The sequence below is a fragment of the Varroa jacobsoni genome, unplaced genomic scaffold (assembly GCF_002532875.2).
Source record: "Varroa jacobsoni isolate VJ856 unplaced genomic scaffold, vjacob_1.0 scaffold_871, whole genome shotgun sequence".
NCBI classification, from domain to species: domain Eukaryota; kingdom Metazoa; phylum Arthropoda; class Arachnida; order Mesostigmata; family Varroidae; genus Varroa; species Varroa jacobsoni.
Window position 1 is genome coordinate 125,668 of NW_019213773.1, and position 13,433 is coordinate 139,100.

At 38.7% G+C, this 13,433-nt stretch overlaps 1 protein-coding gene across 2 annotated transcripts; it reads left to right on the forward strand.

The window, feature by feature from the left end:
* Positions 1 to 436: 436 nt before the first annotated feature.
* LOC111264545 (uncharacterized) lies at positions 437 to 7,982 on the forward strand. Of its 2 annotated transcripts, XM_022840542.2 has the most exons (7): positions 452 to 733; positions 908 to 1,011; positions 2,246 to 2,308; positions 2,868 to 2,930; positions 3,036 to 3,089; positions 3,322 to 3,502; positions 7,749 to 7,982. In XM_022840542.2, exons 1-6 carry the CDS (start codon positions 661 to 663, stop codon positions 3,412 to 3,414), a joined length of 450 nt encoding a protein of 149 aa, XP_022696277.1. In that variant the 5' UTR covers positions 452 to 660; the 3' UTR covers positions 3,415 to 3,502; positions 7,749 to 7,982. The 2 variants fall into 2 exon arrangements, with proteins under 2 accessions (XP_086826242.1, XP_022696277.1); XM_086970116.1 differs by lacking the exon at positions 3,036 to 3,089 and having other exon boundaries at positions 437 to 733.
* The last annotated feature ends 5,451 nt before the right edge of the window (positions 7,983 to 13,433 follow it).

The window sequence follows — 13,433 nt, forward strand, 5'->3', positions numbered from 1 at the left end:
TACAAAACTAGCGTGCCTTTTCTCCACAAACCATCTGTAGATAAGCACTTTTTCCTTTTTGTTTGTAAAAGACATTAGGAAAAATTTATTACAAGTCTGAGCTATATAGACCGACACGCATATCCGTATAGTGTTTTAAGAACAACAATTCAATATATTCTATTATAATTGCTTTCTACCTTCATGAGAAAACGGCCTTCAATGAAAAGAAAAAGCCGTATGTATACAGAAGGTGTGCATACGGGCGTAAGAAGTAAGCTACTTATATCAGTTATAGAGCTGATCACACAGACAGACACGGTTTTCTCGAGTGAACTCAGTTGTCCAGCTGGTGCCAGTGTTGGAACCCACTAACGCTGTTACCTATTCATTATTATTATCATCATTTCTGAAAGAAATCGATCTGATTTATGGATTGGAAGATGTTACACAGCTGCTCAGTTGGCCGGTCAGCAACAGCAATGACTTTTGGATAGATTCCACGCAAAATAGAGTGAACGTAATTTCCTCCATCAAGGAGTCGACTATAAATGCCCGATTAGGAGGTTATGCCAACCTGATGATGTGTCCCAAAAGGCCAGCGAAGTGGGTCGGTAAAGATTGTTGTGCATTAGGCAGTAGTTGTAAGATTTTGAAAGTTTCTTCGGCTTTAGATTCATTATGAGAGTGATCATACTCGTTCTAAGCATAATCAGTACCGCCTCTGGGGATGAGGAGTGCAAAAAGCGTCCAGGTAAGTTTAACGAGATATCTAACAGCGATACCAGACGTAGAACTCGAAACATAGGGGCAATTTGTATCACTGACGTGCGGTCTTGCACAATTATACGTTTCCTAACGTAGTTTTGAAACATCACTTCAGCTACTGAAATATCGAATGCACTTCCTGTTGTTGTTTTCGCTTTAGATGACGCCGTTATGAAGGAGGCGCAGCCGATTGCAGAACGAATTACGAAGAAATGCATGCATCTTCTCGACAAGTACCCCGTGCCCATAAACGTCATTGGAGAGGTTATCTCGCTTCCGCTGCTATGATACGTATAGAGTTACTTGTGTGCTTGATCGAAAATCAGGCATGTCTTGTGGTCGAACAAACGAATTTTCTAGCGTATAATGGTTTTTGTTTGACACACGAAATGGAAATATCTCTCACTATCTTCCTTGTCTATTTTTAGTAAAATTAGGACCATCTAGCGAGGAAGGAAATCTTGACAACTTGCTTGTTCCCAGGCTATATGAGAATTCTTCCTTCCTGGGGTGGGGCCAATGTAGAAAATGTGTGTACGATATAGGCTTCATTAATGCTTAGCCAAACGCCCATTTTTTCTCCGCTGTATCGACAACGGTGAACTGAAAATACGACCCAGACAAATGCTTTGTATTTCTACGGGGGCGGCACTAGGATTTCATAAACATCTATCTAAAAAGGGGGCTTTTAGCTTTAAATTTTAGCTAACCATAAAGAACTGAATTCGCTAGCTAATTGTAGTTTTTGAACTTCGATATGTGGTCATTGCCTTCCCCTAACACATTCATAAATGAAGGTCTAGATGATAAAGTAGATGAAAACGTGCGTAAATTTAGGTCGAGTGCGTATCATGTATAGTTACGCCTAACATGTCAAATATTAGCTTTAACTGGTCTACATAAAATACAATTGAACATTTGTACAATCGCGTTCAATGGTAAAAGTTCGGTATAGCTGAGCGATATCGAAAGCCAGGCCTTTTGACTACAACTGGCATTTTTGTTTCAAGAGACTAGGGTGGCGATGGGCGTTTGTCATTGCTTGCCGTTATGTACATTGACTTAGTGGTTTTTTGCGGTTTTTAGAGATGCTTTTTATCCTGGTGAACGTACCCAGAAATCGGCCACCCACTCTTCGTAATAGCAGATGGATAGTAAGATCATCATGAATAGACTGAAGTAATACACGAAAGCATGGCTAATCTTTAAACGCTTGGGTTCAGGCTTAGATGAGCACGTTTACTATGTTTGATAAATATGTATTTTGTGTAGGACAGTTATTGACTGTTGTTGCGATAAAATTATTATTATTATTATTTTTTATATATAAATTATTATCTTTTTCATATAGGTGAAGAAATATGTTATAGAAAATGCTAAAGTAGTATATAACAACGTATATATATATATATATATATATATATATATATGGAATACTTACAAAATATTAGGCTATTGAACTGGATTGTAAATTTTAAATTAAATTTCACTTTATCAGGCTCTCAGAATTATATGCGATGACTACGCCAAATGTCATGACAGCCTTGAATCGTTAGCTGGGGTAAGTAACTATCTTATTTTGTAGGCCATATTCTTAATACGGAGAGTACATCCAGTCTTTCTAAGCAACTGTTGTTTGTTAGGTGAAAATCTGCCTTCTTAAAATTAAGCATTGTCAAATCTACGCTCATATATATATGTGTAACATTACGATAGGTTCGACATCATGTCATGCCTGCGACACGTTATTTACACTAGTTAATTTAACTTATCCAGCTAGCTGTTTTACGCCTAGGTCTTCGTAGGTCTAGCATGCATTCATATTTTGTTCACTGAATTTATGTTAAATGAGATGTACTTTGTCATTGAGAACGCATTTATCCACGCATCCTAAGAGCCTAAAAAGGTAAATCGGCGTAAGTTTTTAAACTAGTTTTTATGGCTTCGCATTCTCTGTGTTTGGAGACTCGGGATGACTGAGTGTACCAGTCATTCATGGGATGACGAGCAAAGCAGCGGAGAGCTGCTACATAGGTACTTGGAAAAGCTATTGGCGCTAACGAATATAACTTGGTCCTTCCTGCTTAAAAAACAAATCAATTTATGCTTTTACTTTCTAGGACCAAAACAAATACCGTCAGGAGATCATTAAATGCACCCAACCTCATCTTATAAATTTCTGCGTAAGTTGTCATATGTGTAAGTAATATTCACCTTCTGGGAGGGTATTATAGCAGTTGCATTTTATAAAATGGAAATGCTAGTTTAATTAGCATATTTTGTTTTAGAAATCGAGACCGGAAATCCAACACGATCCCGAAAAACTCGCTAATGATATCAGCGTGAGTAAACTATACATACGTAGTATTAGCTATTAGCTTATATATTATATATCTTGTGCAATTTTTGATAAGATCATAACGGTGAAATTTTTGTGAATGTGCTTTTGCATTGGTACTATTTGACACATCTTCGAGGACGAGTGCAAAACTATTCTAGAAATGCCAATAAGCGCCAGAAGTCTCATTAGAAACACTTGTCAACATGGACTTTCTTTTTTTCAATGTCTACTAGGACTGTATCTTGGAGCACATTCCACTGGATAAAAGCTTGGGCATTGCTACCGGTGTATGGGTGATGAGGATTCTGGGAGTTCCCACGGAATAGGCGAGATTCGGTCACAAAATGCCTAATGCAGACCCAATTAGAAGCCTTCTATACCTTCAATATTCGATTGGAAGTACCTGATCGCGCGGTAAATTTCAAATCCGTTTAAAAGCAGCATGAGCATTTTTTCAGTCGGCTAGAAATATAGTGTAGGTAGATCGACATCGATCAGATTTTGTTCGAGATGTGTCCCTGAAACTATGGTGCGTTCAAGATATTTCTGGTAGAAGTTACAGAACGATGATTAGCTTTGATGCGTACGATGATGTGGAATGATTTTTAGATACTTGTAATTAATAATTGATAATTGTAACAATTTTCTTTCGTACATGACGACATCGTTTATGTTATAGCTCCGTACTTGTTTCGAAGGCAGTGGACGTCTTTCAGTGACATTGATACGAAACGCAAGATGGAAGAAGCTTGCCTTTGAATCTTATCTACCTTTATAAAACAGAACGACTGTAGAGCAGTAGCAGTAAAAAACAAGCAGTAAAGGTACCTTTTCCTATACTTATGCTTCTTCGCGAGTTCGACCAGAATTTCCATCGGCATGTTGACGTTCGTTCTTTGCCTCTTTGAGTCAGGTTAAGTTGTTTACGGCGAGCATTTTTCCTCTCTCGTATATGGTCAGCAAAAAGTGACGCAATCCGTCCAGTTGAAGCTTAGCTAATCTTCAACTCGGCGTTCTCTAATACGGCCTTTGGTGGAATATTTTTTTCTCTACTTAATAATTATTTCTGTCTAGAAATTAGTTGTGAAATATTGGACACCAGGTGCCTACCCACTTGACTTAAATTCTCTGATATGCTAACACGGCCCAGAGGATTGAACTCTTTATGCACGCCGTGGCGATACGGCCACTTGTTTTGCCAAGAAATCTCCGAATCCTTTCGCCGAAACAATCACAGAGCGATAAGAGAGAAGATCTTATAACCACGGTGTTACCATCTTAGCGCCAACCCAAAGTACAGGAATGGGCACGTTTACTTTGTGCAGTATTAGATAACTGTTGATTACAGAGCTTTTAATTAAGTACTGACATTCTTTTCAGATTCTCGTATGTGCGGCTTAGAAGTTAGTATTTTTTTTATATAAAATCGATCAAATATTTCGATATGAACATTGGGGAATAGTCTAAATAAATAAAATGATAAAACGGGATAAATGCAACAGAGTATCGAGGTTACGAGGACGTTTCCACAAGAAAGCGAACATAAATGTTACAGGATAAAAGGTTGCAGTTAGGCATGGTTTTAAATTGGGATCAATTTTGTCTATATTTTTAGTTGGATATCAATCTGTTAAAGTTTACGTTGGCAGTTAAAAGTTGTAACGAGATTACAAAGTTATTCAAATAAGAAAAGTTAATAAATTAGAATAACGGGGTAATGAATAACAACAAATTGAAAGGCTTCAAGGGGACAGAATTACGAGAACGATGTAATAGGTAGACAGAATCAGGGAAATAGAATCACTATAACTGGATAGTGGTGACACAATAAAAAGTTAGCAGGATCTCAAAAAAGAGACAGCAAGAATATACAATTTGCGGTATAAATTAAACTCGATTTTACGTAATACCGATTAATTAGGACAGGATGATGTCCAGCAAGGCAAGCGGGTTCTTCTCTCAGAAATATACCGATAATTTGGCTTTGCCTTTATTTCACATGTCCCAATCGTCCAAATTCCATTTGTTCCCTTTGAAGTAGTTCTCAATAGATTCGATACAAGTATACGACGGATTTTCTAGTCCCCAAAACAGTTTTTCAATACAAAAATGCTGGTACCGAAAATCTTTTGTCTGGACTCTCTCCACTGTTTCAATTATCGTTTTCTTTTTTTTTGCTTTTCTAACACAAAATATGATACACGCTCCCTGGCACTTTATTCTAGTGTTCCAGAAAAAATAAATATGGCTAGAAGTCGCTCATTTTTAAGAGCTTACAAAGTACCCTTGAATGTTCTAAAATCATGTCTGCGGATAGTTAACATATACTAAATGTACCAACCGCTGATTAAAGGAAGCGTATTCTTTTCAATTTAGTAGTGTTAACAGGCTATCGAGCTAATGGTAGATCAGTAAATTTGAATTTTGGCGCCAGAGCTAGATAGGGTCTCGATGAAAGGTTTCAAGTTTACTCTGAACAAAGGAAAAAATATTTGGGCTTCTTGGAGTTAAAGTCGATTGTTTCTTCAGCAGAATATAAGCAGTATGCTAATGGTCTAGTAAAAATGCAGCATTGCTTTCATGGAACAGAGCTAACTTCGTCATTGAAACAAGGCATTATAATATTCTGATTGAATAAGGAAAGCAGGTATAATAACAGTATAGTAAGAATAATAGAAGAACTAGCCGGAAACATTGCAGGTTGAGGTTACTATAGCTGTGTGTTTTAACGGAACTGGGAGCTGGGTTGGATGTAACCAATCGCTAAGACTTGATCACAGGATGCCCAGGCCAATGCTTATGCAATAATCGCGAAAGAACGACACGATTGTTGGTGCGTTTCGATGGGGAAGTGGGATAATTAGAGCATAGCTTTTGTTACGTTGCAGTACCTGGCGATCATTTTGGGGTTCTTTGCGGTAGTACACCAAGAACCTTACCCCTTAGAGAGAATAATCGGGGCAGGCAATGCTGGATTTTTTTAACCGTTCTTCAACAGACATATGCAAAGGCATGATAGTTAAGCAACTATTGATTGATGATAAGTAACTATTGGTTCTATCTTTGGTGTCAATAATTCATAGTAACTTATTTTCTAGCAAATACTTTTTGCCAATCCTGAAATTTAAAGCAGCGCCGCTACATGCTTATTTTCTACGGTTGCCACTTATACCATGCAACGTAACTGCAGTAGGATAACTGATGCTACGTGCTAGAGCTATAATCAACATTATGCTGGAAGTAACATAAACTAGTTAGATCAGTTATACTAAGTAGTGACGAAACGGGCTAGGACCGAAAAATGCGGGTCAGTCTGTAAAAGTTTCTCACTTCTTTCTCACTTTTTGTCATTATACACCGCAAACTATACTTCGAACACATTTACAGCCTTAGCCAGTTTAGAAGTTAGCATATCCATAAGAAAGAATTATTAAGATCTCGCCTTTAAATTCCGTCGTAAGTTCCTTTTGAGGATCTGCCACCGTAGAGACCCTAATACGCGTTATCTGCAGAAATGGAGCAGTAATTGGGCTTACCTATTCATGTACTCGTGTACGCATCATGCGACTCAATAGTCGAAGAGTGTAAAAGTCCAGTTTCGAACCATACGGTCAGGCCAGGTCTCTGAACCTAGTGTCGAGGCGCTATCGATAAGCATTACTTCAAACCGCTAGCCTCCGGCACAAAAGTGAAGTATGCCTGCTCAGGTTTCGAACCTAAATTATCGAATGATGTACGGCAGTACGCTATCACTGCACCATAAATCGGACTTCCTAGAGTTAGGCGTTTGTTTTTTTGGGCAAGCCGTTAGTGGGTCATAATTGTGCGATCTCTTTAACGCTGACACGGGAGACGTGAAGTTTGCGCACTCGGCATTATTGGTATGTTGTACTAATTTTGGATATAGTTTTCAAGTTGAGACGTTAACATTGCAACGTCACTAAGGCGCGCAAACGTCCAATAACTGTTGCTGTTATTGAAAGCACCAATAAATATGGTTCACTAAAAACTGCTTGGAATAGTTACTTAACTTAAATTCACTTGGTCGGAACATGAGATTTAATCAGAAAAAGATATTATGAGGCGAAGTTGCATTTGGAAGATTTTTTTGTTCACAAATAATACATCCAATTAATCTATCTAACTAGCGTACTAATTTTTCGTTTTTTAAAACTTCTTATGGTCACAAATATCTCAGTGTAATTCTAATGCTTCGCGTTAAGATTTAGTACGTAAATCTTAACGCGAAGCATTAGAATTACACTGAGATATTTGTGACCATAAGAAGTAATTTTAGAAAGAAATAAAAAAAAAAAACAGTAAATTTCGCTTTTACGGGATGAAAGTGTACTGGATACTGGCTCCTTAACCAAACCTGCTCTATTGTATCTGCTGTGTGTTATTCTAGAAGAATCGTGTATATCAACTACCACCATTATTAGAGCACCAGAGCTAGTTTTGAGTCTCAATTTTAGTTTATATATATATATATATTAATTTATAAATATTCTGATATTGGGGAAGCTGCAGCGGAGATGCACCTGAAGATTTCCTCAACAGACTGATTTTCACTTGAAACGATATTGATTGTTCGTATATATGGATATGGTCATCGCAGGTGCGCTCGTACCGTATAACGTGTTTGTCTTTTGAGTTGTAGGTAAAGGAGCCCACTTCGCTACGCCGCAGCGTCTCGAGGTATATGTCGGTTACATCATTTACATAGTCACCGAGAGAGTTCATCATGTATTTAATAATAGTGCACTATATCGGTGCGCAGATATAGAATCGTCAATAGGTATCTATCTAATGCAATCACTGATAAACAACTGGCAGCTTAGCAAACAGCAGAACGCCCTTATAACAGAAGCAAATAAATGTTAATTTTGCCGAATTAGCCGTCAGTTTTTTTTCCCTTTTCTGGTTGTGCTTATTGTGAAAAACACACGTTCCCTCATTATCTGTTTTGAGGGAACGTGTGTTTTTCCATATGACCATATGTCAAACACTTGACCCTGTCGCCTAGGGTTACATGTACCTGTACAAGATATAAAGCAATATGCCTCAGGTTTTGTGCCGCCTCATGCGCCCCAGCTGGCCAGTCTACCCGATTTTCAAATTTTTCAATTGAAAAATTGTATATTTCTAAACACGAGCAACCTGTTTGTTCACTAATATTTATTTAATTAATCCTATCGACATAATATATGCACAAATGACAGATGAAAATAATTAAATTATGCAATGAGACATATAAAAATGTAGTGTTTTTTTATCGAGTCATTCAATGCTTTTATGAAATATGCTGACTCGAAAATAGTGTGTGAGCTGGAATTACAACAGTCGAACGACATATTGTTTCAATAGAAGAGAATGAATGAAGACGTTTCAGAATGATGACTAGAAATTTCCTAACATAGCAATAGCCGGTGTTACAATTTTTTGTTCGACAGCTACCGAAATTTTTTCACATAAAGCACAGATAATTTTTAAAAAAATTATATCATTATACATCAGTGTCAACTGACACAATATTAGAGGGTAAAACGAGCAGCGTCCATAGCAATAAGGTAAATAATCAGCGTGAAACGTCTGCTTCTATAGGCATATTATATGTGCCTAGATTACAGTTTTCCTAATAGAACATAACTGTTCGTATGGACTATATGTGGGACTGAGGAAAGCTTTCCACAAATGTAACAGCTGAAAGTTGTTACGTGTATAGAACAAACAGACGAGCAGAACCCAGTCAGTGATTTGCATGTACATACCTCAATACAGAGATATGCTTTCTAACTACATTGAAACTAAAATATGAAATGACCCGGCCGTGTCAGCAAATCACTTCTAAAAAACAAAAGGCTTTTTTAGAAGTAGATTTCACTGTAAATCGCATAACAACAAATAATGAGTATCTACGTATATTTCCGGCCTACGGGGCCCGTTAGCTTACACATACCCCATGCGTAATCCAACTGGAAACTTTTCTCCTTGAAGCCAGTACCCTATCTTCAATAATCAGCACTAGGATTAGCCATATTTTTTTTCCTAATTACCAAATTACGAAAAAAAAAATTACGACCAAGTGCATTTTTGCCCTGACAAAGGATCACTTGTTATTATTGAACGTATATACATGTATATACATTGAGAGTATATACGCTTTATCCAGATGAAGGACATTGACTAGTTTCTTGATTTGAAGCCCGCTTACTGCTAGCTAGCCTTGGCTGAACTGTGTACTGTTATTGAAGTGCTAGTAGCTCTAAGGTCCCTTTGCACGTATTTTTTCTGGGAAAAATGATACTAATTATCTTACTATTTATTCAACCCAGAGAGAAAATGGAGGCAACTGTTCCGTTTAAGATGCGTCTTTTATTTTCTTCTTTCGGCGCTTAGCTCTGTTGGCTGATGAGGCGAGCTCGTTGGGGTAGGCGACACGTGCTGAACCTTAATGGAGGACGGACGAAAGGTAGCGAGAGAATCCTTTTGCTCTAAATTGCTTGCAAGCAGTTTCACATAGTCATGGTAGCTAGGCGGTATCAGTTGTGGCCTCCGGGGAGCAACTTGTATCCTTCCGAAAGTAGCTTCTACTTCGTTGTCGTTCGCTGCCATTTGGCTACCTACACTTCAGTCACTTACTTTCTTGGCAGGATATCCCTGATCGGCCATCCCCTACGCTTGAAATAGCTTGGAGCAGGCGGATCGACTGGAGGATAACCCTCGTGCCATGAGAGACCGCACTACCGCTGCTAACCCTACTCCACTTGACTCTTCCGGCCTCATTTGTATTCTTTCCGTCCGACGCCGTCCCGACTACTCCCGTCTCCATTCGAGACTGCTGTCATCCTCTAACTTTTTTGCCGTTTTTACCTTTGTTGATATTACTGCTTGCTGTCAGCACTTAGCTTGTTTAGCGGAAAACCCGAATCGCTCTTCACTGACATTGTTACGATTTTTGCTACGGCTCAGTTGTCGTGGTGTCTTTGCAAAAATCGGCGCATTTCCGTCCTAGCCGAGACATGATTGAACACATGACTGTCTTTGTTTGAGCTCGTTACACAAAAAAAAAATGTTTTTGTGTAGTCGTGTAGACATAACAATCTGAGGCTTCTTACAATTGCTTCTGCCCACAGCTATCCATGTTGTCCAATAGATGTCAACGCTCCGTCCTGCTGCTCGATGCCGCTCCTTTCTATCATAACCGTGGGTAACACCTTTTACCAACTCTAGCCGCCTATTCTTTTAACAACTCAACGACACAAACGCTGACATCCCATGATATTGTCGCTTCTCCTGAACGTCGGAGACCTGAAATCAGCCAAGACTAACAGGAAAACAGACCGTATGCCCCTATCCATGCTTGAGCAGATCCTATTTCGAAGGTCGAAGGAAGAGACAGTAGAAACCCCTAGCTACAGATAAGGAGGAGAAGCGAAACCTCTCTCAGTGGCTCTGAAAAGGGGGCTAGTGGCTCCGGTATGTAGTTGGCGGCCTTAACGATTATCGGGTGCGGTTGTGGTTGGTGCTAGGCTTTGCCGGTTGCCAATCGGGATATCTGTCCCGACTGGATAGCGTCCCGGACGCTGCTACGAACTCGGTATCCGTTACCTATATACCACAACCTATATCGTGATCCTTCCACCGGCTAAATAAACAGTATCTTCGCCACGTCCGCAGACACAACTCGACGTGTTTTCCTTGTTAGACTCGTTGTTATTATAAAACTATCATGTTCTTTTTTTCTTAAATTAAAAGCCATCTTTTTCGTTTTAACGAACACAATTGAGGTGTTCTTTAAAGGAACAAAGAAGAAAAAATTCCAATTAGTGTACATTGTTTTATGGCTTGGATATATTACGTGCTTATTCGATATCCATTTGGCGATCTCTTGTTATGCTACTTATTCAAAAACTGTAACTAAGGGTAGGTGATAAGTGCCGAATATAGCGTCGACTCTGCGCACGGCCAAATTAATATAGATCTACTGCTCAAAATATGACACAGCATACAGTTAAAGCTAGCTAATTTTATAAAGAAATTTTATATACAAGCAGTATATATGTATTACTGGTAAACGTATTGTACAGATAGAAAGTAAAGGCTCTCAAACCGGACAAGTCTTTTATTTGGCCTATATATATATATATTTCTCATGGTTAATTTAAGATGTCTGTTTTTCGTTACACGATAGTCCTGCAGGTAGTGATGAAGTGACAAAGTATATATACACACACAATATATGCATTTTAATCCCAAATCTTCATAGCACCCGCTTGGCTCTGAGATGTGCGAACGAAACATCATGTTTAAAAGTTTCGCCACTAGTATGATAACTCAAGTGGTTGTTAATTTTTTTGAGAACATCACCGTTCATATAAAGAAAAAAAAAAACATATGTAAGCTTGTAATAAGGTAATTTGTAGGTAGTTTAAAGCCTACAAACATCCTCGTTGATCAATAAATTGATTTTAATACTGAGTACGAGAAAACTCGAACGGTACACCTGCTACCAAATTTTGCAAACAGAATTGGCACGGAAAGATATATCAGGAAACCAACGAAAATCGCTGGAGGGTATTCTGACGAGGCTTTACTCGCGTGACTGAAGACAATTCACTATAACAAAAAAATGTTTTATGCTGTGAAAAAATTTTTAACCACTTGACGGATTCAAACGCAGACCAAGAGTCATAGATAGTCCTATATAAAATATCAACACAATTACATTGGTTTGCGTTAAGTGCGCAGTCGATATTGAGCTTGCAAAACTTAAATAGCTTTAAAGAAATTTACTTTACCCTGTTAGAAAAATTGATCGTCTATAGCTATCGAATGAGAGTCAACGCTCTCAAAAAGGGCCTTGTAGAGGACCGACTTAAAAAGTTTACAAAGGACCATTACCGTTGACACAGCCCGCTTGTCCTTTCACACGGACCATCATCCCTTTCTCGAATATTGCTGCGATTATAGTTGAATGGAAAATATTTGGTAGCAATGGCCTACGATAGAATAGGCTCAATAGTACGCAGCCCTAATAGCCGTAACGCTTGCAGAAAAGAGCCGTACTGAGTTTTATTGCCATTTTTTGTAGATGCTTGAAAATATTTTTGCGTCTATTCCCAATCAGATTGACAGTCCATAGCTAAAACTAATGGCCTAATGCGATTTTCCCGTGTCGCATTCGGGTGTCAATTGAATCGAAAAGTGCGCGAGCAAGATTTCTCCATACCCCAACTGCCACCTAGCAGCAGTTAGGGTGTCTCTTGAACTAATAGTTTATATAGTTTGGACGACTCAAGCGATGTTGTTTGCTTTCTGGGAGAATTTTTTTAACGTTTTACAGTTTTGTTATCGAGTCTTTTCCCAAAGAGAAAAAATATTCCCAAATATTTTATTTTTTTGTACCCCGATTTCACGATTCATAGCGACAGACAGATCAGATATATGGTCGATTACTAAGCTGCTTTCGTGAGTACGTCTTCGCAGCTCACTTGAAAATAAGTATACCATTGAAGTAGTTGCTTTGTCGGCCTTAACAGCACCGCGCGAACATAAACGACACCACCGTCAACAATAGCAGCACTGTGCGTCTAGCCTTGCTGCTACTGCTGCGATTGTTGCTGATTTGGCCCTTCTTTTCACGCCTGTAGCAGCAGCAGCAGCAGCAGCCATAAATTCACAAATTATGAAGCTCAAAACAGCAGATAAACAGGCTGCGGGCAGATTTCCCACCATTAGCAGTCCTGTTTCGCTTGAGGAGACACGTATTCAAAAGCTACAACGTACAGTTAAGCCACACTCAAAATGAAGACTCGAAGGTCGTTCTTTTTGTTTGCTTGATTGGCATTTTTGGGAAGATGTACCGTATTGCACTCCAGAAACGATAGTGGTAGCTCTAGTGAACATAATAATGTTTATAGTAATAGTACGTGACACGGTACTAGAGTACGATCCTAGTTGTCAAGTGAGTAAAAAAGTTTCGTGCTTCTATTTGCATTTATTAATCACCCGAACCCGGGTCTTCATAAAAACTATTATGGGCTTACAAAAGAGAATCAGTTGGCTCAATCAATCCAAATCATCTCACGGACTTCGTGTTGGGAGGACTGATTATTGCATATTAGCTTGAATGCTTTTACCGTCCTAGAAGATCTCTCGTCGACCACCCGTTGCCACCAGCCGTTACTTTCGTAGCTTTTTTTTTTTTGTTCCAGTTTAGTTGTAGGCCGTGCTGATATTTCTTGTATTGTTTTTTTCGTGTCGCGATTGTTTTCTTGTACTTCAGGTGGGACACCGAATCGGATATATATCCTTCTGTATTACACCCATAGTCGTGAAAAGG